This window comes from Lissotriton helveticus, chromosome 12 (genome assembly GCF_964261635.1).
Source record: "Lissotriton helveticus chromosome 12, aLisHel1.1, whole genome shotgun sequence".
Classification (NCBI taxonomy): domain Eukaryota; kingdom Metazoa; phylum Chordata; class Amphibia; order Caudata; family Salamandridae; genus Lissotriton; species Lissotriton helveticus.
This window is the reverse complement of record NC_136073.1, coordinates 425901819-425927790: the sequence shown is the minus strand read 5'-3', so window position 1 is coordinate 425927790 and position 25972 is coordinate 425901819. Positions and strand designations below refer to the sequence as shown.

At 48.4% G+C, this 25972-nt stretch overlaps 1 protein-coding gene across 1 annotated transcript in view; it reads left to right on the top strand.

Annotated features, from left to right (window-relative positions):
* LOC144798038 (maestro heat-like repeat-containing protein family member 1) overlaps window positions 1–25972 on the top strand; it is an 88460-nt gene that overhangs the window by 27057 nt on the left and 35431 nt on the right. Inside the window, exon 3 of the mRNA XM_078668819.1 lies at window positions 15015–15137. Within this exon, the coding sequence (XP_078524945.1) occupies window positions 15015–15137 (123 nt within the window). The remainder of the gene's footprint in view (window positions 1–15014; window positions 15138–25972) is intronic.

Here is a 25972-nt window from a genome sequence, read left to right as displayed (position 1 = left end):
AGCTCCAGCTTAAAGAAATGGAGCTGCGAGCATTGCAATTGGGTGCGCCAGGAAGTCCCAATGGTGGCAGCGTACAAGGGGTTAAACAGCAGCCCAGATTTTGGTTACCCAAGGAGGTGATCGCGAGCTACACACAGGGGGATGACATTGCTAGGTGGTTGGAGGCGTATGAAGTGGCTTTGACCACCCATGGGGTGCCTGAGAAACACTGGGGAGGTGGCCTGTATCGTTATATACCTCCCAACGTCAGGGACACCCTCCTGTACTTGGATAAGGCAGACCAGTTCAGGTATTCCCCCATGAAGGAGGCGCTCATTAAAAAGTTCGGCCTCAACCCTGAAAGGTATCACCAAAAGTTCCGTGGCAGCCATAAGCTGTCCACTCAGAATTGGGTGGATTTCTTTGACTATGCCCGTAAGGCTCTGGATGGTTGGGTGCGTGGCAGCGAGGTGCATGATTATGAGGGCCTGTACAATCTTTTTTTGAGAGAGCACCTCTTGGATATATGTTTTCCGGAGCTGCGCCAACATCTGGTGGACCGCAAGCTGACTGATCCCCGTGAGCTTGCGGAGGAGGCGAATACTTGGGTCAGCACCCGGGTGTCACACAAGGCCCCTGGGGGAGATGGCCCGAAAGGCGGACAGGGCGGCCCCCAGAAGAAAGAGGGGGGAGATAAAAATAAGGAGTTCTCACGAGGCCCACAAACTAGACAGTTTGAGAGAGGAGTAGGTGCCCCACCTCTGTCCAGTTCCCCAAAGCCCACTTACCCTGACAAGAGTCAGCAGCCAAAAGTTGTCCGGTGCTATGAATGCGGGGAGGTTGGACACTACAAGGGAGATGCCCAGTGTCGCAAACGACCCCCAGCCCCCACATGTGGCAAGAGTCCTGGGGTGGCTAGTGTAGCGCTTGGGATGGAGCTGCCCCTAGATAGGGAGGGGGAGTGGACAGGCCTGACCCTGGTTTCACTTGGGGATAGAGAGATGGTCCCAGTGATGCCCTTACCATGGAATACTGCTAAGTACCAGCAGAGGGTGAAGGTCAATGGGGAGGAGGTGGACGCTCTGAGGGACGCAGGTGCCAGCCTGACCACTGTAGTGAGGCGACTGGTGTCCCCTGAGCAAGTAGTGCCTGATGTGTTCCATCCGGCCGTGTTGGCTGACGGCAGTCTGAGCTACTATCCCGTGGCTCAGGTTCCCTTTGAGTGGGGAGGAGTTCAAGGCCCGTTGAGAGTTGCGATAAGCCCTGCCTTGCCTGTGGACTGTCTGCTAGGAAACGACCTGGAACATACCACCTGGAAGGAAGTGTAGTTTAAGGCCCACACTGAGATGCTGGGGTTACCAGGGTGGACTTGCGTGGTCACGGGATCCATGGCTGCCCGGCAAGAAACTCAACTCGGGTTGGAGCCTGAGACAATGGCCCAACCCAATGCTGGTCCTGAAGGGGAGAATGGAGTGGAGAACACACCCCGTGTGATGGATGGGGAGCCTGTGGAGGTACCCCCGGAGTCCGTGGAGGTGGATGTTGCTCCCGTGGGGGACTTGCCGACCCTTGCCGAGTGGCATGTGGAAGGAGGGCCTACCCGGGAGGAATTCTGTCCGGCACAAAAGGAGTGCCCCACGCTTGAAGGCATGCGGCGACAGGCCGAAGCCCAAGCGATTCATCAGGAGACCGGCAGTTTTCACGTATACCTGGAGAATGGCCTCCTTTACACTGAGCCTAAGGTTCCGGTGCATGGATCCTCGAGGGCCTTAGTGGTCCCCCATTGCTACCGGGCCTTCTTATTGGAATTGGTGCATGAGATTCCTTTAGCTGGACACCTGGGCCAGGACAAGGCCTTTGAGAGGCTAGTCCCACATTTTTATTGGCCCAGGATGAGAGTTGCCTCTGACACCTTCTACAAGACCTGCAAGACTTGCCAGGCAAGTGGCAAGACGGGGACCAAAGTGAAGGCCCCTTTGGAACCACTCCCGGTGGTCGGGACCCCTTTTGAGCGGGTCGGTATCGACATCGTTGGGCTGTTAGACCCTCCGACCTCTGTGGGACACTGGTTCATCTTGGTGTTAGTGGACCACACCACTCGGTACCCAGAGGCTATTCCTCTGAGGACCATCACTGCACCTGTGGAATTACACATCTGTGTACCCATGATGTGGACACAGGGGACAGTCCGCCAGTAAAAACCAAGCCTTACCGGCTGTCCGAGAAAGTGAAGAACAGCATCCAGGGTGATATAGCCAAAATGCTGGAGCTGGGGGTGATCGAACCCTCCAGCGGCCCGTGGGCTAGTCCGGTCGTGTTTGTGCTGAAAGTGGCCCCACCGGGCACCACACCAGAACTTCGGTTCTGTGTGGACTATCGGGGATTGAACTCTGTCACCAAGACAGATGCTCACCCGATCCCACAGGCGGATAAGCTGATTGACCGGCTGGGAGCAGCTACGTACCTCAGCACCATCGACTTGACATCAGGGTACTGGCAGATTGCCATGGCCGATGGAGCGAAGGAGAAGACAGCGTTCTCCACCCCCGAGGGCCACTTCCAATTCAGAGTGATGCCCTTCGGGCTCAAGAATGCTCCGGCCACCTTCCAGCGGTTGGTGAACCAGGTGGTGTCTGGCCTGGAGTCCTTCTCAGCAGCGTACCTGGATGACATAGCTGTCTTCAGTAGCACCTGGGAGGACCATCTGCAGCATCTCCAGGAGGTGCTGCAGGCTCTGCAACGCGCTGGCCTCACCATCAAGGCTAGCAAGTGCCAGATTGGACAGGGATCTGTCGTGTACCTCGGAAACCTGGTGGGCGGGGGTAAGGTGCAACCCCTCCGGCCAAAATTGAGACCATCATGGCCTGGGAGCCCCCAAAACCCAAACTGAGGTCCGAGCTTTCCTCGGCCTCACGGGAAACTACCGCAGGTTCGTCAAGGGATATGGTACCATCGTAGCCCCCTTGACTGAGCTAACGTCCAAGAAGCAGCCCCGCAAGGTGACCTGGAAGGCTGCTTGCCAGGAGGCATTCGAAACACTGAAGCGCGTGATGTGCACAGCTCCGGTGCTGGCCACTCCTGACTTCCAGAAAGAATTCATTGTGCAAACGGATGTCTCAGAGCACGCGTAGGCGCTGTGCTTTCGCAACTCAACGACGATGGCCAGGACCAACCTGTGGCCTTCATCTCCAGAAGACTCCTCCCTCGGGAACAGCGATGGAGTACCATCGAGCGAGACGCCTTCGCTGTGGTCTGGGACTTCAAGAAGTTGAGGTCATACCTTTTTGGCGCTCACTTCCTCATTCAAACCGACCACAGACCCCTTCGCTGGCTCATGCAGATGAGAGGCGAAAACCCCAAGTTGCTAAGGTGGTCCATTTCCCTACAGGGGATGGACTTTCGGGTGGAACATCGGCCCGGAGTTGACCACGCCAATGCTGACGGTCTCTCCCAGTTTTCCGCCTTAGTGACGAGAACGCCCTAGAGGTTGGGTAGCTCTCCCCTCTTTCGGCAGGGGGGATGCATGTTAGACCTGTCAGCCCTAGGGTGGTCTTCCCTATTTTTTTTCACCCTGGCCTCATTTTTCCCAGCTACTTTTTGTTGGCCTTAGGTCTCTGGGCACCTTCCTATTGTTTCCCAATGTTAAGGTGCAGGTGCTCTCTTCCCCTAAGATGGCTGCCACTGACCCCTGCTACTGCAGCGTGGTCTTTTTAGGTGCACTCTAGTAGCCCGGAGCTGGCTGGAACCCTTAAACAATGTAGCAATGCCAGCCTGCCCATAGCTAAATGTGGGAAGCTCCTGGAACCTTCTAAAACAGGGGAGGTGACACCAACTGCCACTGCCAACTGCCAACTGTCGCTATATAAGGAAAGGGAGGGAAACTTTCCAGTCAGAGCAGAGTAGAGAGTTGGGGCATCACTGACCCGGGGGACCCACGCAGGAGATTTAGGCGGTAGGGCCTAGTCAGGGGCATATGCCACTGGTAGTGACAGGGCTTAGGTGCTGCCTTCCAAGTAGAGTGAGGAACCCTGAACTAGCCCACTGATCTGGCCCGGCGGGAGGGGAACCCAGGGACCACCTGAAGTGACCTGCCGTCAAGCCTTCAACTCAAACCCCCCCTCAAGAAACCAAGGAACTACAAACAAAGGGCGTCAGAACCAACAAGCGCCAAGAAGAAGCTTTCCCGCGCTAACCAGGAATCTTGGGGGATCAACCAGGTACTGATCTGCCTCTCAAGCGCTCTCCCCTCTCTGCGCCAACCCCCCCTGACTGAACTGCGAGCCTAAACCTGAAGTGACTTGGGCCACCTTAGAAGCGCTCTTCCCCTCCCCCTCAGCGCTAGAACGCTGACCTGCCTGATAGCTGCAACTGCTATTTTGCCTGCATTATCTATCCAGCGCTCGTTGACTGTGCCCTCCCTGGGAAGCGCTGTGAGGCCAGAGCCCCTTTCTGTCACGAAGCGCTGTGAGGCCAGAGCCCCTTTCTGTCACGAAGCGCTGTGAGGCCAGAGTCCCTTTCTGTCACGAAGCGCTAGAGTTGAGACTGCCCCCCCAGCGCTGGAAAGACTGAGCGCGCTGCGGAACTCACCGTCGCAGCCCGGCACTCCCTGGGCCGGTGCTGCCTTCATCACCCCCTCGGCGGCCCCCGGGACCAGGAGAGGGCCGCCGCCACATTCCACAAAGCTGCTCCGGGCCCGAAGCTGTTGCCTCCCCTGTCACATGGTGAGGGGATGCCTGCCGCGTCACCAGCCACGCCCCCTCCACCACTTCCTGCTGTCGAGCGTGAGGCCTACACGCCCCCGCAGGCTGCTCTGAAACCGGCAGCTGCTTGCGCGCCTCCTCCCTGTCTCCTATGATTGGTCCTGGGCCCAGTGAGACTCGGTAGGCCTGGGACACGGGGCAGATCCCGCAGCAGCGCTCGACGAGAGCGAGAGATTCCCTCCTGCTTGCTGCACCCGCGGGGCCTTGTGAAGCCCGGCTGCACCTCGCGACTGCCCCCCACAGTGCCAGACCACCGGAGAGCTCCCGAAGGAGCCCGAGCCCTCCTACACCAGTTGACCCGCCGCAAGGGCCCCGGAGGGCCGAAGATAGAAGGTAACCCCCAGGGAGGAGGTCAGAAGGCCGGAGAAGGCCCCGAATTCGCCCCTCCCCCAGGGAACATCGTGGTTGGGCACTGTTGGCCTTAGATGACTCTCGGTGGGGGAGAAGTTCCTGCGAGACTGCCAGGCCTCTGAACTGGGCCAAGACATTGGTTAACCCCTGCCTGGGGTCCAGACGAATGCCAGCTGGTGTAGGCCCTGATGCTTGGGTAATTGTGGTATAAGGAAGTGCTTTTGCTGAATACAGGGGTATCTGTGCCTTAATGAATGCCCAGTTCTCTCGCCTAATGAGCTGATGCCCAATCTTCACTGTGATGTCCATTAATACAGAATGAAACGTTTTACTCCTACTTAATGGACGGTTTACTCTTGTCCAAGGCAAAGTTTCCTGGATGCTTTTAGTCACTAAATGAGATGGTTGCTTACATGAAGAAATAGTTATTGATGCTTGATGCAATGTTATTTGAATGTCTTTATAAAGATTTCCTTGCAGGTGCTGATTAGGAGCAAGGTAGTTGCCAAGCCCACAGTTATCTAATAATTAATATTTATTCATTTAAGTATTTATTGCCGAGTGATGAGACACATGTGCTTTTAAGGGAAACTAATAAGTTATTGCTACTGTGAATTTTTGATTGCCCTGATTCTAATCTTATATAAAAGCTTATTAATTTGAATCAAACGTAACTGGTGTGGTCTATGTCCTTGCGTGCACTTATTGTCTCAGTGGATGCGTGTGCTGTGTAGCACTTAACCTGGCTCATGCCAGGTAGGCACCTGGCATGAGCAGGTGCCTACCTGCTCATGCCAGGCTACCCCCGGGGAACTGGTGACCTCAGTTCCTACATTTGGTGGCAAGCAGTGGGATCCAGGACCTGTGACTATACAGCACCCTCCAGTGGGACAGAGTGCGCTGCAATTAGACTGGACACCTATCGTGCCTACAACCTTTCTCAATTAACCCCTCCCACTGTTTAGCCTGTAGAGTGTGTAGAGACCTGTGTTGACCCAGTATTGTACCCACGTCCTAATATCTTTCCTTGATTTTATCTGGGTCTCCACCTGGCAAAATGGAGTTCCAGCTAGCCGATCTGGAGGAGTACACAGTGGTGCAGCTTAGGGTATTTTGTCAGGGGATGGGGGTGCCGGTTGGGCGGAGAGCCGCAAAGGAAGAACTCCGTACCGCCTTTAGGGCATGGGTAAGGGCCCACCCAGAGGAGAGAGGGGATGGGGAACAGGAGGGGCAGGTCACGCAAGCGGAGGCGGGCACTCCAGAAGACCCAGGCCTGCTCAACATTGATATGTCCGACAATGTGTTGCCAGGAAGACGTTCCGGCGCAGGGAGTAGTGTATCTGGGGGAGTGCGTCATCGCAGGAGTATGAGGACAGGAGGGAGGTGAGGCGATTGAAGTGGGAGCTTGCCAAACTAGAGCACGAGAGGGAAAGAGAAAGGGAAGATAAGAAGCTTGCTTTGGAAGAAAAAAAGTTAGCTGTGGAAGAAGGGAAGTTGGCGCACGAGCTCCAGCTTAAAGAAATGGAGCTGCGAGCATTGCAATTGGGTGCGCCAGGAAGTCCCAATGGTGGCAGCGTACAAGGGGTTAAACAGCAGCCCAGATTTTGGTTACCCAAGGAGGTGATCGCGAGCTACACACAGGGGGATGACATTGCTAGGTGGTTGGAGGCGTATGAAGTGGCTTTGACCACCCATGGGGTGCCTGAGAAACACTGGGGAGGTGGCCTGTATCGTTATATACCTCCCAACGTCAGGGACACCCTCCTGTACTTGGATAAGGCAGACCAGTTCAGGTATTCCCCCATGAAGGAGGCGCTCATTAAAAAGTTCGGCCTCAACCCTGAAGGTGTCACCAAAAGTTCCGTGGCAGCCATAAGCTGTCCACTCAGAATTGGGTGGATTTCTTTGACTATGCCCGTAAGGCTCTGGATGGTTGGGTGCGTGGCAGCGAGGTGCATGATTATGAGGGCCTGTACAATCTTTTTTTGAGAGAGCACCTCTTGGATATATGTTTTCCGGAGCTGCGCCAACATCTGGTGGACCGCAAGCTGACTGATCCCCGTGAGCTTGCGGAGGAGGCGAATACTTGGGTCAGCACCCGGGTGTCACACAAGGCCCCTGGGGGAGACGGCCCAAAAGGCGGACAGGGCGGCCCCCAGAAGAAAGAGGGGGGAGATAAAAATAAGGAGTTCTCACGAGGCCCACAAACTAGACAGTTTGAGAGAGGAGTAGGTGCCCCACCTCTGCCCAGTTCCCCAAAGCCCACTTACCCTGACAAGAGTCAGCAGCCAAAAGTTGTCCGGTGCTATGAATGCGGGGAGGTTGGACACTACAAGGGAGATGCCCAGTGTCGCAAACGACCCCCAGCCCCCACATGTGGCAAGAGTCCTGGGGTGGCTAGTGTAGCGCTTGGGATGGAGCTGCCCCTAGATAGGGAGGGGGAGTGGACAGGCCTGACCCTGGTTTCACTTGGGGATAGAGAGATGGTCCCAGTGATGCCCTTACCATGGAATACTGCTAAGTACCAGCAGAAGGTGAAGGTCAATGGGGAGGAGGTGGACGCTCTGAGGGACGCAGGTGCCAGCATGACCACTGTAGTGAGGCGACTGGTGTCCCCTGAGCAAGTAGTACCTGATGTGTTCCATCCGGCCGTGTTGGCTGACGGCAGTCTGAGCTACTATCCCGTGGCTCAGGTTCCCTTTGAGTGGGGAGGAGTTCAAGGCCCGTTGAGAGTTGTGATAAGCCCTGCCTTGCCTGTGGACTGTCTGCTAGGAAACGACCTGGAACATACCACCTGGAAGGAAGTGTAGTTTAAGGCCCACACTGAGATGCTGGGGTTACCAGGGTGGACTTGCGTGGTCACGCGGTCCATGGCTGCCCGGCAAGAAACTCAACTCGGGTTGGAGCCTGAGACAATGGCCCAACCCAATGCTGGTCCTGAAGGGGAGAATGGAGTGGAGAACACACCCCGTGTGATGGATGGGGAGCCTGTGGAGGTACCCCCGGAGTCCGTGGAGGTGGATGTTGTTCCCGTGGGGGACTTGCCGACCCTTGCCGAGTGGCATGTGGAAGGAGGGCCTACCCGGGAGGAATTCTTTCCGGCACAAAAGGAGTGCCCCACGCTTGAAGGCATGCGGCGACAGGCCGAAGCCCAAGCGATTCATCAGGAGACCGGCAGTTTTCACGTATACCTGGAGAATGGCCTCCTTTACACTGAGCCTAAGGTTCCGGTGCATGGATCCTCGAGGGCCTTAGTGGTCCCCCATTGCTACCGGGCCTTCTTATTGGAATTGGTGCATGAGATTCCTTTAGCTGGACACCTGGGCCAGGACAAGGCCTTTGCGAGGCTAGTCCCACATTTTTATTGGCCCAGGATGAGAGTTGCCTCTGACACCTTCTACAAGACCTGCAAGACTTGCCAGGCAAGTGGCAAGGTGGGGACCAAAGTGAAGGCCCCTTTGGAACCACTCCCGGTGGTCGGGACCCCTTTTGAGCGGGTCGGTATCGACATCGTTGGGCCGTTAGACCCTCCGACCTCTGTGGGACACTGGTTCATCTTGGTGTTAGTGGACCACACCACTCGGTACCCAGAGGCTATTCCTCTGAGGACCATCACTGCACCTGTGGAATTACACTTCTGTGTACCCATGATGTGGACACAGGGGACAGTCCGCCAGTAAAAACCAAGTCTTACCGGCTGTCCGAGAAAGTGAAGAACAGCATCCAGGGTGATATAGCCAAAATGCTGGAGCTGGGGGTGATCGAACCCTCCAGCGGCCCGTGGGCTAGTCCGGTCGTGTTTGTGCCGAAAGTGGCCCCACCGGGCACCACACCAGAACTTCGGTTCTGTGTGGACTATCGGGGATTGAACTCTGTCACCAAGACAGATGCTCACCCGATCCCACAGGCGGATAAGCTGATTGACCGGCTGGGAGCAGCCACGTACCTCAGCACCATCGACTTGACATCAGGGTACTGGCAGATTGCCGTGGCCGATGGAGCGAAGGAGAAGACAGCGTTATCCACCCCCGAGGGCCACTTCCAATTCAGAGTGATGCCCTTTGGGCTCAAGAATGCTCCGGCCACCTTCCAGCGGTTGGTGAACCAGGTGGTGTCTGGCCTGGAGTCCTTCTCAGCAGCGTACCTGGATGACATAGCTGTCTTCAGTAGCACCTGGGAGGACCATCTGCAGCATCTCCAGGAGGTGCTGCAGGCTCTGCAACGCGCTGGCCTCCCCATCAAGGCTAGCAAGTGCCAGATTGGACAGGGATCTGTCGTGTACCTCGGAAACCTGGTGGGCGGGGGTAAGGTGCAACCCCTCCGGCCAAAATTGAGACCATCATGGCCTGGGAGCCCCCCAAAACCCAAACTGAGGTCCGAGCTTTCCTCGGCCTCACGGGATACTACCGCAGGTTCGTCAAGGGATATGGTACCATCGTAGCCCCCTTGACTGAGCTAACGTCCAAGAAGCAGCCCCGCAAATTGACCTGGAAGGCTGCTTGCCAGGAGGCATTCGAAACACTGAAGCGCGCGATGTGCACAGCTCCGGTGCTGGCCACTCCTGACTTCCAGAAAGAATTCATCGTGCAAACGGATGTCTCAGAGCACGCGTAGAACGACGATGGCCAGGACCAACCTGTGGCCTTCATCTCCAGAAGACTCCTCCCTCGGGAACAGCGATGGAGTACCATCGAGCGAGACGCCTTCGCTGTGGTCTGGGCCTTCAAGAAGTTGAGGTCATACCTTTTTGGCGCTCACTTCCTCATTCAAACCGACCACAGACCCCTTTGCTGGCTCATGCAGATGAGAGGCGAAAACCCCAAGTTGCTAAGGTGGTCCATTTCCCTACAGGGGATGGACTTTCGGGTGGAACATCGGCCCGGAGTTGACCACGCCAATGCTGACGGTCTCTCCCGGTTTTCCGCCTTCGTGACGAGAACGCCCTAGAGGTTGGGGTAGCTCTCCCCTCTTTCGGCAGGGGGGATGCATGTTAGACCTGTCAGCCCTAGGGTGGTCTTCCCTATTTTTTTTCACCCTGGCCTCATTTTTCCCAGCTATTTTTTGTTGGCCTTAGGTCTCTGGGCACCTTCCCATTGTTTCCCAATGTTAAGGTGCAGGTGCTCTCTTCCCCTAAGATGGCTGCCACTGACCCCTGCTACTGCAGCGTGGTCTTTTTAGGTGCACTCTAGTAGCCCGGAGCTGGCTGGAACCCTTAAACAATGTAGCAATGCCAGCCTGCCAGCCTGCCCATAGCTAAATGTGGGAAGCTCCTGGAACCTTCTAAAACAGGGGAGGTGACACCAACTGCCACTGCCAACTGCCAACTGTCGCTATATAAGGAAAGGGAGGGAAACTTTCCAGTCAGAGCAGAGTAGAGAGTTGGGGCATCACTGACCCGGGGGACCCACGCAGGAGATTTAGGCGGTTGGGCCTAGTCAGGGGCATATGCCACTGGTAGTGACAGGGCTTAGGTGCTGCCTTCCAAGTAGAGTGAGGAACCCTGAACTAGCCCACTGATCTGGCTCGGCGGGAGGGGAACCCAGGGACCACCTGAAGTGACCTGCCGTCAAGCCTTCAACTCAAACCCCCCCCTCAAGAAACCAAGGAACTACAAACAAAGGGCGTCAGAACTAACAAGCGCCAAGAAGAAGCTTTCCCGCACTAACCAGGAATCTTGGGGGATCAACCAGGTACTGATCTGCCTGTCAAGCGCTCTCCCCTCTCTGCGCCAACCCCCCCTGACTGAACTGCGAGCCTAAACCTGAAGTGACTTGGGCCACCTTAGAAGCGCTCTTCCCCTCCCCCTCAGCGCTAGAACGCTGACCTGCCTGATAGCTGCAACGGCTATTTTGCCTGCATTATCTATCCAGCGCTCGTTAACTGTGCCCCCCCTGGGAAGTGCTGTGAGGCCAGAGCCCCTTTCTGTCACGAAGCGCTGTGAGGCCAGAGCCCCTTTCTGTCACGAAGCGCTGTGAGGCCAGAGCCCCTTTCTGTCACGAAGCGCTAGAGTTGAGACTGCCCCCTCAGCGCTGGAAAGACTGAGCGCGCTGCGGAACTCACCGTCGCAGCCCGGCACTCCCTGAGCCGGTGCTGCCTTCATGACCCCCTCGGCGGCCCCCGGGACCAGGAGAGGGCCGCCGCCACATTCCACAAAGCTGCTCCGGGCCCGAAGCTGTTGCCTCCCCTGTCACATGGTGAGGGGATGCCTGCCGCGTCACCAGCCGCGCCCCCTCCACCACTTCCTGCTGTCGAGCGTGAGGCCTACACGCCCCCGCAGGCTGCTCTGAAACCGGCAGCTGCTTGCGCGCCTCCTCCCTGTCTCCTATGATTGGTCCTGGGCCCAGTGAGACTCGGTAGGTCTGGGACCCGGGGCAGATCCCGCAGCAGCGCTCGACGAGAGCGAGAGATCCCCTCCTGCTTGCTGCACCCGCGGGGCCTTGTGAAGCCCGGCTGCACCTCGCGACTGCCCCCCACAGTGCCAGACCACCGGAGAGCTCCCGAAGGAGCCCTAGCCCTCCTACACCAGTTGACCCACCGCAAGGGCCCCGGAGGGCTGAAGATAGAAGGTAACCCCCAGGGGAGGAGGGTGGAAGGCCGCGACTTCGCCCTTCCCCCAGACATCGTGGTTGGGCCCTGTTGGACTTAGATGACTCTGGGTGGGGGAGAAGTTCCTGCAAGACTGCCAGGCCTCTGAACTGGGCCGAGACATTGGTTAACCCCTGCCTGGGGTCCAGACGAATGCCAGCTGGTGTAGGCCCTGATGCTAGGGTAATGGTTGTATAAGGAAGTGATTTTGCTGATTACAGGGGTATCTGTGCCTTAATGAATGCCCAGTTCTCTCGCCTAATGAGCTGATGCCCAATCTTCACTGTGACGTCCATTAATACCGAATGAAATGTTTTACTCCTACTTAATGGACGGTTTACTCTTGTCCAAGGCAAAGTTTCCTGGATGCTTTTAGTCACTAAATGAGATGGTTGCTTACATGAAGAAACGGTTATTGATGCTTGATGCAATGTTATTTGAATGTCTTTATAAAGATTTCCTTGCAGGTGCTGATTAGGAGCAAGGTTGTTGCCAAGCCCACGGTTATCTAATATTTAATATTTATTCATTTAAGTATTTATTGCCGAGTGATGAGACACATGTGCTTTTAAGGGAAACTAATAAGGTATTGCTACTGTGAATTTTTGATTGCCCTGATTCTAATCTTATATAAAAGCTTATTAATTTGAATCACACGTAACTGGTGTGGTCTATGTTCTTGCGTGCACTTATTGTCTCAGTGGATGCGTGTGCTGTGTAGTCACTTAACACCTGAGCTTTCGGGTGCCAACCTGCTCGTGCCAGGCTACCCCCGGGGAACTGGTGACCCTAGTTACTACAGTTAACGTGCTACATCATCTTTTGACCACATCTAGTGGTCAGTCTCTTTCTGGCACTTAGGGCCCTGTGGATGCAACAATATGTCTCCACAGGCTACCCTACATTTTGTTTTGCAAATATTTGAGCCTGCCTAGGAAGCAGTTCCTTTTCTCGTTACTGAAAGTTCTGAACTTCTCACAAGGAAACCTGGCACTTATGTATCTGCAGCGTCTGATGATCAAGCATTATCTTTTTGCTGTTTCATGCTTTCTACATGCTGCTTTGAGATCAATACAATCTAGACCTGATTAACCTTGATGTGATGCATGAGATTATATAATGTATTGTTACTGTTGACACATTCGTATTTCTTTAAAAAATGTTAAGCCCACTAGTTTTTACTATTTTATAAACATGTAATTTTATGTTCTTGTACGGTTGTGATATAGCCGAATAAATATTTGTATGCTGACAATATGTATATATAGATGTATGCCATGTTACCTACTGGCGGACGCCAGTAGGTAGTTATAGTTTGGACAATTGGACCATGTTTCCATAGGAAAAGGGTTTTGTAACTTGTTTATATCTTTGGCGTAGTTTGACGAATCTTCACTATAAGTGGGTGTGTGAGTGGCTTTATTGATGAGTAAGTGGTTGTGTGAGTACTTGTATGGGTCTGTGAGTGATTGTGTGGGTGTGTGAGTGGGTGCATGAGAGGTCATATAGGAGTGTGAGAGGGTGTGTGAGTAGTTCTGTGGATAATGTCATTAGTGATGTCCTCAGTGATGTCACTGACCATGTCATGAGTGATGTAATATGTGAGGTAATAAACAGTGCATTGCGGGCCCGTAAGTTATAGTTAGATCAGATTTTGTATAAGTGGAATCTGAGCCTAACTATAACGTTCCTGTACCCTTTGTTTTTATAGTGAATAATAGATCTATCTATAGACTATCCACTCTCCATATTCACTTGAGCAACAAAAAATGCCCAGAGACACTGCACAGCTTGAAATCTGAAGAGACAACCATTGCAAGAAGGACTGAGAGTATAGGGATCCTTTGTTTGTTTATTTACATATATTTTTAAATCTACTAGCAGTTGCCATTAGGTAGGAGGACCCAAAACAACTTTTCCTCATGTAATTTCCCATAGGAATTTTGAACGTAACTATAGCCCGAACTCTGAATGGAATTACACCAAATTTGACAGAAAGCATGCTCTCATAATTTGGTTTAAATCTGTTCAGTAGTTTTTAAGTAAAACAAATATATATGTATATATAGAGACGCAGTGGTTCTGCAGATCCGACAGTTCTCATAGTGAGATCTGATTGGCTGCCAACACTTCTACTAGAAAGTAGTGGTAGACATCTTGGGACTCAGGACTTGGCCTGACTCACAAAAAAACAGGAAGAAAATGCAATTTGGCGGGGTAGGAATACTCCGACCCCCTAGGACTGGTTGCGGGGGGCCCCAGGTAACCGTGTCTGGGCAAAAATGTTTAGATTTAAAATTTTCTCTGATTTTCCAGAGGATCTGTGGCCAAATCAAAAAATAAATAAACAAGTACAGTCTCCTGTGCTTGTTTTCTTTAATTCCCTGGGCGGGTAAGGTCCCATGTTTTTTTTTTTTACAGAGTTTTATATAGCGCGAACTTGACCCGAATCGGGTATCAAAGCGCTTTACAAAGCACCAGTTGTATTACTTGAGGGCACATCAATTTTTGTATATGCATATAGGTCAGGGGAGTACGTGGCCCACTTCCCAAGGATGAGCCAACCCTGATGTCCCCATTTCCCGGGGCCCAGCTTTATAAAATATTGAGAGGGCAGCACATAGGCCCCTTACCGTTTTCAGCCTCGGACTCCATCTTCTGGGGTACAGATAAAGGTAAGAAGGGTGAGGGGGCACGCAGACCCCCTCCCCGGGCTGATTCAAGCCCTAGGGACCCCATTCCCAATGGCCCGGCACTGTTACTAATGGGGAGTAACTATACCTTGTGCCCTAAGGCAACTATAACTCGCAAGGTCACCATGCACCTCACATTTTACTTCACTTGTGACATCTTCTCTGATATTATTGATAATATCAATGCAACATTTGCTGTCAAATTGTTGATGAGATAACAGTTCATGGCGGGGTTGAGTTATAATTACCTTAGGCACAAGTTATAGTTACTTGAGATAACTCTAGCTATAACTGCTGAATTTCTATGGTTTCTATGGTTTTGAGTGTGGAAAATCTGAACCTAACTGTAACCTCCCTATAACCTTTAGTTTTTAATGAATATATATACCCAATCTACCTTTACCTAAAGCTCTCCCATTTAGTAATAACTATTACCTGTTTTCCAGCCACTCACTCCCATCCCTCCCACGGGTAGTACAAAATTATAGTTGTATGTGTAGGGCAAAGATCTTGTAGTAAAGATAAGAGAGGTGGAGGCAGAGGTCTTCAGACAAAGGTTTTGAGATAAGCATGTTGCAGTTTGTTTGTGAATAAGTTCCTGATTGACTCTGTTAATCACATGTATGAAATTTACCTTTTCTTCCAGTTAACACTCCAGCAGGAACTAACCATTGTACATTGTATGTATACTACCATCACTCAAAGGGAGGTGACAATGAGCAACATGTTGGTGACTGCTGACACTCTGGATAGCATCTTGACGGACTCGGTAAGCAACAGGTTCTCACCGACAGATGGTGATCATTCATTCAGTCTTGGAAAACCTCAGAACCTTCAGGGCAAAGCAGAATTACTTCTGATCATTCAGCCAGAACTTTTGTATTCCAGATAGTTCCATCATGGTCTGCAGCCGCTATGGAAACTAGCAGTGATGCGATTGAATGGTTAACAGGGCAGATGGCTCTCTCAAAGTATCTGAAAAATTTTGCACAGGATGATTAACTTGTCGCCACAATGGATGTGAGTAGAGAGCCTGGCAGAAGTAGTGCATGGGAGACGCAATGGGGCACAAAAAAAACAAGATATTACTGACATGAAAAAGTCTAATCAGTTACCCAAAGGAAATAGAAGGGATTTTGTTGGATTGGGGATATCATGGGAGTTACAAGAAATATAGCAGCTCTTATAACGAGAACACTGTCTTAGTTTTACAGTGGGCGGGAATGTAGAAATCAACAGAACTATATATCAGAATATTACATATAGAATATCATTTGACAGAGGCAAGATGGCGGCCGCCAGCTCAGTCATGTGAGATGGTAGCCCTGTCCTCCTACACCCGTGAAGATGATGTGCTGTGGATAGTGAGAGGACATGAGGGTGAAAGTGGGTCTGAGCACTTACCGAGGTGTGCGAAGCTCAGTCCTGGTACTATTGGCATGTTCAGGTTATCTCAGCAAAATCCGACTTCGATACATTGTAGCCGCAAGGGGCCGGGCGTAGACGCCGAGCCGAGCAGCAGCAACTGTTGCAGGCAACACTACTGGAGAGTCGAGAACAGGATATTGCAGAACACCGATAATGCCGCCTAAAGGAGCTAGAGGGAAAGCCCAGGCTGATGGTGCTACCGCTGCTGCTACAGTGGCAGCCGTTGGAACTGTCTCCGGAACGGTAGGAAAAACCGCGGAGCCGCTGAGCCGTAAGAAGGCCTCTATTCTCAATGGTAAAACAAATAAAGGCCAGAGCTGTGCCCGTGGTAAGTCTACGGGCATGGTCAGTCCCGCAAAATGCACTATCCCGCAAATGTTCTCACAAGGTGAAGGTGGGAAGAGTGGGAAAACAGGGATCCAGGGTGTTCCGAATCCCCAAACAGACAAGCTCCTAGGAACATTGGGTGTTGAAGCTGTTGTTGGTTCCCCCGGTCATCATGAAGGAGAGTTCAGGTGCTCAGCAGATTTCTCTGTATGACGCTGTTGCCGTGGACAATTTAATATCTGGCAGCAATATGGATCTGGCTAACGGCGCTGGTAAAAAGGATGGGCGCAATCCTGCAGGAGTGAACAACAGTGGGGTGAACCCCTGGAACTGGGTTGCCAAGATACTGAACCAGTTGTACCACAGAAGCTTTGTAATGATAATAACATTGTGGTTAGAAGCAAAAATGGCTCGGTTGGCTTGGCTGGGGCTCTTAATGGGACAGAGTCACACAGTCTAGATTCACTAACGAAGGAGGCGGAGTTGGTGGATCTTGTGGATAAGTTCTTGTCATTATCAGAACATTCCGATATATCCAGTGAGGAGATGATGAGAAATGGGAAAACGCATATGGCTCAACATTGGGATGAACTGAGTGAGCATAGTACTACACCCCCTGAGGATACGGAAAGGGATTCATCGGAGGGGAGCCCCCAGACAATGCGGAAGAAAAGGGCTTTGACAGAGGAGTCTTGCTACTTTGCCAATTCCTCTTTACCGGTGCAAAAGTCAATGGTTAGAACCCCGGATAAATCTGACCCCTCTGTGCTTCGTAGAACACTAGAGCCATCAGAAGATGTATCCTTGAGTCTTATATATCGAACAGTGATTACTACAGGGAGGAAACGCGATTAGAAAGCCAAAGGACACAGAATGTCTGTTGTAAATTACAAAATTCAGTACGGCTTATCACCAAGACTTGCTCAGAGTTTACTGCAAGAATTACCAAGGCAGAAGCCTGTATTTCGTATTTGGAGGATAAACTAGCTTCACAAAAGACGATGCTATGGAAACTTATTGATTTGGAGAACAGAGCTCGGCGGAACAATCTGCGAGTCTTTCAAATTCCTGAGGGGGTTGAAGGACAGGACCCTCGTAAATTTATTATTGAATTGTTTACTGAGGCGTTTCCAGAATGAACTCAATGGGACTGGCAGACAGAGGATTCAGAGGGCTCACCGTTTTCCCTTTTCTGTCCGGGCCCGGCCAGGTCAGTCGGCAGAAGTGGCTAAACCAGGGGCCATACTGATTTAATTTAACAACTTTTTGGCACGAGAAGCAGTTTCCGATCTTGCCTGTCTCAATAGGAAAAGAGTTGGCAAGGGGGTTGAATTTTTTGTTAGGCCAGATTACGGCCATCAGACGGTAGGGAAACGCTGGCAATTACCTCAGCTTATTCTACCATTTCAAACTAAGGGGGCCCAAGCTTTCTTACTACAACCCGCCAAACTTAAAATCATCCATAAAGGGAATACTAGGTTTTTCACCTCTGAAATTTTGACGAAAGAGTTTCTGCAAACCCTCAAAGAAGGATAAGGAGGGATTAGGCTTATAGAATCATTATCAAATTGCAGCTTCCTTTTGTGCTCTTATTCTTAATTATTTGCATAACTCTTGTTTATGAAGTTGTATACCCCCCAGCTGTTGCAACAGGTTATGTCATGGGGGAAGAGAATGAGTATGCATACTGTCTGTGGCCTATTGATCTGTAGGTTAATGGTTTTTTTGTTAGGTTCAATTGTTGGGGGGACTTCACGGGTGTGGGAGGGACTTTTGGGTGTAGGGAGCATGTCACCACTAGGACTCACAGTCCTAAAGCCTCGAGGTAGTGGGGCTCTGGAGTGTGCTGTTGGGGTGGTGTTGGGGGTGAGGATGGTGGAGAGGGTAAGGAGGAGGGTGGGGGTAAAAGTAAAAGAAAAAGGAAGATTCATAGCAGCAAAGCAAAGTACAGAGGGTTAAAAGGTTTGCTTATAGGCCTGTAGGTATGGCAACCTTGAATTTATGGCAAATTTAGGCCTTCGAATATGCACACTGAATGTGTGCGGGTTAAATAATTATAATAAAAGGCAGAGGGTCTCCAGAGAGCTTCGGGTGATTCAGCCCGATGTGGTGTATCCACATCGGGCTGATTTTGGGCCATTGTGGAATGTAGGACAGGGGGGGTTATATTTACCCTCTGTACAATATAAGGCTCTAACCTTGATGAAGCCCCAATATTGGAATATTTGAATGGGGAGCTTGCTACATGGCCCATTCTGTTATTCTTGTGTGGGGATCTTAACCGCATGCGTGCGGGCGGAATTCCGCCCGCACGCTGAGATTTTTAAAAGCGCATGTTACGTGACAAGCTGGGCTCGTCATCAGCGTGCGAGGAGGCTACGCCATGACGAGCCCAACTCGTCATCAGCGCAGAAGGGGTTAATATAAATTTGACCTCTGAAGCTTTTCAAAATTGGAGGCGAAACTATAAAGGTAGGAAACCCCGGGTCATCAAGGCTCTATTTCAATTACTAAATCTGTGTATACCCAAGGGTGACCTTGGACCATGCACTTGTAGTAGTTGAAATCCTGGCACTTGCTCGGTGTGACCCCGAGAACGTTTACATTTGACAGGAAGCATTTGATGGATGAAACATTTATTGAACACATGAAGGTGTGGATAAAGGAATTTTTGCAAATTAATAGACACTCCGCGTCCTGAGGGACTGCATGGGATACATCCAAAGCTGGATTTAGAGGGGAAACACAGAGCCTTGGGTATTTAAAATGTAAATTAGTGAAACAGGCATTGCAGGTTTTTTATGATGAGCTTAAGATTGTCGAAGAGGAATTAGTTAACGGGTTAGCTGCAGGATATAACACCACACCACTTCAGAATAATCTAGCGAGATGTAAGGCCAAAATTAATCTAGAATCGAGCAAGGAGAGCGCCATAAAATATCAAACATATAGAAAAGAGTGTCATGAGTATGGCGAGGCCACGGGCCGATGTTTAGCCTAGAAATTGCAAATATAAGAGGACGAATAAAGAACGGATGGGGTTATTGTGTCTGATCCCTAGGAAATTCTTATAGTGTTTCATGATTTTTATACAGAATTATATACAGAGAACGATACTGGGGGCCTTTCTCCGACAGATATGGCACTTCCAGCCACTTTATGGGGCCAATTGGCTCAAACGGATGTTGAACCTATTAGGATGGGGGAATTAGAGCAGGCCATAAATTCTCTTGCAGTAGGGAAAGCTGCAGGACCAGACAGACCCTCCTTGGAAGTATTTAAGATCTTTTTTCAGGAGATAAAAAATGATATGCTTAAAGTTTATCAAACTTCACAAAAAGGGGAGATTCCACGAACCTGGTCCGAGGCCAATATTTGTGTGTTGAAGAAAAAGTGGAAACCATCTGAATTACCGGGGTCTTATCATCCAATCTCTCTTCTTAATGCCGACGGTAAAATCTATGCAAAAATCTTGGCCACACGGTTGGCAAAAATGATACCATCAATAGTATTGTTAAAACAACACAGCTTTATACCTGGGAGAGGGACCATAGACCATGTGCGTAGAGTAATTACTCTCCAAGATATCGTACAGGTAGAATATCGAGAACTTGGCCTGATTTTACTCAATGCTGAAAAGGCGCTCGACCGGGTTTTGTGACATTTCCTCTCATGGGGACTGCAACACATGGGTTTCGGGCAGGGCTATATACGTGCTTTAAACACCCTTTATCATCTCCCCTCAGTGAAAATTTGCTCAATGGGATATTACTCAGAGACCATCGCGATTTCTAGAGGCACACGACAAGGCTGTCCTTGTTCACCACTTTTATCTGCGCTGTATATTAACCCTTTTATTCTTATGCTAGAACAAAGTAGAAAGATTTTGCCTTGTAAAGTACAACAAGAACAGTATTCTGTAATGGTTTATGCCAATGATATAGCGATTGTTACTTGTAATCCCTGTGTCGCTATACCTGAAATAGAATCCCTGGCGCAGACTTTTGGGGCACTTTCTGGGTATAAACTTAATACTGCTAAAACCCAAATTTTATGTACAAGTCAAGCAATGGATGGGGATGCAAGGTGTGTTAAGGAAGCTATCTATCTGGGTATTAAGATCCGTACCTCTGTTAAAGAGATTGTTGAGGTTAATTGGGGCGATATTATTTGGGGAGTAAAATGCTCACTTGAAAGGTAGGAGAATCTCCATCTGTCATTAGTGGCAGAGCTAACGTTCTGAAAATGAATGTCTTACCGCGAGTTATGTATTTTTTTAGGGCTGTGCCCCTGGAGGTATCCTATAAGCAAATTCAATATTTACATATTTACAATCTCTCTGTAGTAAGTTTATGTGGGCCCTTTGGAAACCTCGTAGGGCTGCTCGATATATGACTCCTTCTTGAGAAAGAGGAGGATGGTCTATCCCTGACTTTGCTTTGTATTACTATTCCTGTATTTTGGTTAATGCACGTATTTTACGTACTGGAGAAGAGATTAGTAATCTGGCCAAAGCCCACTCAATTTATCAGATGATTATAGGGTCAAAGGTCAAGCACTGCCTATTCAAAAGAGTGGACAGCAGTTATTTTAAAAGAACGCACTTCAAGGTATTAAATGCTGTGTTTAAAGTCTGGAAGACTGTAGGGAAAAGCTTCGAGATTCCAGTACTTTCCATGTATACCCCCACTAATGCCACAGGAGTGCTGCCCCGGATCTTCTGCGACCAGGTGGCCTTAGGCTTGAGAAGGAAGAGGATTACCTGACTTGGCGACTTATATCATGATGATGGGAGATTACACTTATTTGCGGAGTTGGCGGATAAATTCCATCTACCCATAACTCAATTTTTTAAATACTTACAAGTAAGGGACTTTCTGGGAAAACACCCTATTTGCATTATGAAGTTTAAAATTGTGAAATCTATTAGACAGCTGGGAAACATCAAGCTAATTTATATAACACTGTTAGAGGGCAGAACGGATGATCTAGAAAAATATAATATGAGATGGAGAACATGGTTGGGGAACCCTGAAATCTCATTGGAAAAATCTATTGATTTGACAGGGAGGATCTTTCCTGCAGCCAGCCTTAAAAGTCATCATTATAAAATGTTATTCAATTTGTATCATACCCCTCTTAAAATGATGAAGTGGGGGGGTCAGCATGGTGGGAAGTGTTGCATCTAATATGAGATGGAGAACATGGTTGGGGAACCCTGAAATCTCATTGGAAAAATCTATTGATTTGACAGGGAGGATCTTTCCTGCAGCCAGCCTTAAAAGTCATCATTATAAAATGTTATTCAATTTGTATCATACCCCTCTTAAAATGATGAAGTGGGGGGGTCAGCATGGTGGGAAGTGTTGCCGCTGTGGAAAGGATAGTGCAGACATTGTGCACGTGTTTTTTGCATGTGCGGTATTGGACACTCTGATAGAATCTATAGAGAGGTTTTTGTCAGAAATAACCGGGGACTGTGTTAAAATTTCTCAGTCTATGATGTTGCTTGGTATTGGGGAAGATTTCCGCCAGGGGCAGCTACTAAATGAACACCGTTATCCTATTTTTATGGCCACGGTGGTTGCTCAGTTGGCAATTGCATCACTTTAGCTACAGCAAGAGGCTCCGCCCTTTGAGATGTGGCGGGCCAAGTTTCTCAATGAGTACCACATAGAATACAGTTTATATCCTGTTAAAGGATATAGAAAAAGGAGATTAGGGTTAATGATTTGGGGGGTGGTGAGGGAGGGAGAACATCCTTTACGACGCAGATGTTACCCCGCAGTACCGTTACAACGTGTATTTTAGAAAGCAAGTCGTAACCACGACTTGCGCTGGAGGGCGCTAAAGGACAAGGAATAGTAGATTTACTATTCCAACACCTTCCTTACTGTACATAGGCTGGTGTTGGAATAGTAAATTAAACTATTCCTAAGTCCGCACCCCTACAGCGCAAGTCGTGGTAACTACTTGCGTTGTAAAATACGCGTTGTAACGGTACGCGTGATAATACCACACATTGTAACAACGTACATCCGTGAGGGAGTATATGACGGGGTAATTTAGTCTATTATGTATCATATAGTTTGTACCTCATGTTAACTTGATGTCGAGGGCTTTGGTTAGGATTGGGGCTTAAAATGGGCAATGATGGAAGTCTTGATGTATGTGTTCAGTTATGTATTATTTATTTTGCTGCCATGGAATTCTAATAAAATTTTAAAAATAGTCGATCGTTTGACATAAATATCATGTCCTAAATGTGGCAATAATGTTTATGAACAATGTTTAGTACAGAGTATTATGTTAGTCAATATTCTGACCATGCTATTCAGGTACAACACCTTCAATAGAATTTGACAAAGGATGACAGATGTAATAAAATAAGGGCTGTTAGCAGGAAAATCAGTAGCGCTCAGACAGGCTGATGTACCGTATGAAAATCCAGTATGTATGGCCACATGTTGACCTTGCACTTGGGGCCGTTCATTGAAGGCAGAGCAGAAAAACTCTATGTGCAGTACTGCATTGACACCAGCTGCAACTGTGTCATAACATTATGTCAGATGGACCTATATGATAGATAAGGTGCTAGTTCAGCTGTGTCTGCAGCAAGAAGTTATATTTGATTTCACAGAGTTTGAAATTCAGCGATAGTATTTCTATTTCAATTAAACTGCAAACACTTAACGTAACACTGTATCCATACACATTATTTTTACAATGGCCTTATTAACTAAGTACGTTTAAGTAAGTCTGTTTTATTTGTAAAGTGCATAGTTAATTAAAACCATTGCACAGATAAAAAAGTAATTACCTATAAAATATGGCATGTTCCAAACAGTTTTGTTATGTGCACACCGGTTTCTCATGTATTTCCATAAAGAATTCTTTAGGAAGGAGTAAAATGCAATGTGCTGATCTTTTTAACTACCATCTCTGATACTATTGTGGGTGTAATATTCAATTATTCCCTTTTAAAAGTTTTAGTAAGGAGTTTCTCTGCTGTTAGCAGTCAAAATACAACAGTTAATTTTGTGTTATCTAGTGTTTGAATGTTATGTTTTTTATCATTCCAGGTCCTTTAGTTTGGTGTAGTAGTACTTTAGAGTTGATAGTGATGAATTATTATATTGATATTAGGGTGTGTCCTGAGGAAGAAAGAAATAGTGTGCCTTAAATGGTCTGCCTGTAGAAAATGAGTGTACTGAACATCATTATGCAATGCACATTAGGGTAAGCATGACACTCTCATACTTTTGTAGGGAAATCTGACACCACCAGCTAAACTATAACCTGCATCTACACTGCACTTCCATACCACACTTTCACTACCTACATCGTACATGAAACCTACATCCCAATGTTTGCTGTTCTACACTCCTGCATCACAAAAGACATCAGTTACAACAAGCTAGCATATACTTCTTTCCTAGAGTTCAATTACACTCTTTAAATCAGGAGTCTCAAACCTTCCCTGAGCTACTGTCTAATATAGGAATTTTATAAATGCACACAAAGACCAAATAACTTAAACACTGCCCCTAGAGTACCCTTAAGTTCTTCATTCCAGATACAGGGAGCATAAAGTATTAATAGAACAGGAGCTGTAACACAAAGGTTTACAATTGGGGTCCCTGAGGATCAGTGTTGTCCCTTTGCTCTTGAAACACCTAAATAGAGAGAAAGAGAGATGAGTATAAGAGAGGAAGATAAATAAAACAAAAAGAAAGAATGACAAACTAAAGAAAGAAATCAGGAAAGAAAAACAGAAAGAAAGGAAGAAAGAAAGGAAGAAAGAAAGGAAGAAAGGAAGAAAGGAAGAAAGAAAGAAAGAAAGAAAGAAAGAAAGAAAGAAAGAAAGAAAGAGAAATATAGGAAAAGAAATAACAAAATAAAGGAAAAAAACAACGAGGACAAAATACCCAGAGAAAAGAGTCAAATGCAGGAATTGAAGGAAGAAGGCAATTAAGAAGACATGAAAGACGAAGAAACAAACTAGGAAAGGAATGAATGTAAATACAGGAAGAAAGAAGGCATGGTAAAAAAGAAGTACGCAAAAGAATGAAGAGCACAACAGAGAAAGAATAAAGGAAGAAGGTGAGAGAAAGAAAAAGACAGCGAGAAAACAATGGAAAGAAAGAAAGAAAAAAAAGAAGAGAAAAAAGTAGAAGAAAAAAGAAGGGAGAAGATCAGGTCAGAGGTGGAATTAAGAAAAGATCCTTGTGGATGAAGAAAGGAGAAAAAGAAAGAAACAGAACAATAAGTAATAACACCAAAAGGAGAAATACAGAAAAAGAATAACAGGGGAGGGAAGATGAAGGCAGAGAAAACAGATAAGACTGAAAAAAAGAAGGGAGAGAAGGAAACAACCAAAGAAAGAAAAACATTGAGAAAGATGGAGATAGGACAAAAGAAAAGAAGGAGAGAAGGAGGAAAATTAAGTAAGAGTAGAAGAAAGAATAATAAACGAAGAAAAGAGAAAAACAGAAATTGGAGAAAAAAGAAAAAATTAAAGAAGAAAGGAAAGAATTACTGAGAGACACAAGATTGAAAAAGAGAAGAAAGGAATAGTAAGAAAGATACAAAAAACTGGAAAATGGAGGAAAAATTGAAAATAGAGGTTGAAATGAGAAAAAAGAAAGAAAAATATCCAGAAGAATATTAAGCCAATAAGAAAAAAAGAAAGAGAACTGAAAAAGAATGCACAACAAAGGAGGGAAGGAAAGAGATAGTGTAAACAAATAGGGGGAAGCGGGAAAGAGGGAAAAATAAAGAAAGAGGACAGCAACAAAGAGAGAATAAAATACATTGAGAAATGAAAGAGAGACATAAAAGCAAGGAAAACAGAAAGACATGTAAAATGAGGCTAGAAAGAAGTAGAAAAAGAAGAAATTATTTTCAGAAAAGGGTAGTCTGCATCCTCAAGCACGGTCAGCGTTTGAGTAAATCATAGGAACGGGAGCTGTGTTTTAAATAGCTGTGTTATCAGGTGGGCACCTGTATATTCTCAAGCTTGTTGACCGGCAATTATCATATGTGAGCTACTCAATGGCAGTCTGCGAGCTACTAGTAACATGTGATTGATTAGTTGGAGACCATTGCTTTTAATCCACCAATAGGAAACACGCCATTTCCTACTCTTTAAGTCTCGCTTACTTCTGTAACTACATTCCACCTCCTTCGGAGCCCTACATTAACACCTGCACCGGACATTCTATAAGTTTTTTATTTTTTTTTAAAACATATTTTATTAGGTTTTCATGCAATGCACAAACAATTCACCGATACATGCAACTTCATTACCTTAGTCTCGCAACACTTGACCAATAATTGTATCCCCATCCAGATTTTGCCTCGCCCTGCCAAGTCTGTGTTAGTCCATCAATTTGTTCCACGTATAGAGTGAGGCCTTTCTAATAGCAAGAGTTATATCCCAGTGAACCCGAGACACAGTTCTACAGGGCTAAATTGTGTTGCTCTTAGCCTATTCAGGCACTGTCAGCCTCTATGTTTCAGCACGGATAAAAACGAACAAAATCCCCCCCTTCAACTCAAACTCCCTGCCCTCTACCCCCCCGAACCCTACCACCTACCTCCCCTCAGACATGTCGCTTTCCCTAGCCGCGCATGTAATGCTCATAATGTGTTCTGCTTACTCCACCCTAGTCCTATGTCAGTAGCCCACATCTCCGCTGGAGGGACACTCCCACTTCCACGCTCGCTCCTCCCATTCTCTCAACTCCCTACCTGTGGTTGCAGTCTCATATAATAAAGAGGGCACCCATAGCCGGCGAGGTCAGTCATCATCCATCGTCGGATTCTTGAGCAAATCCACCAACGCCA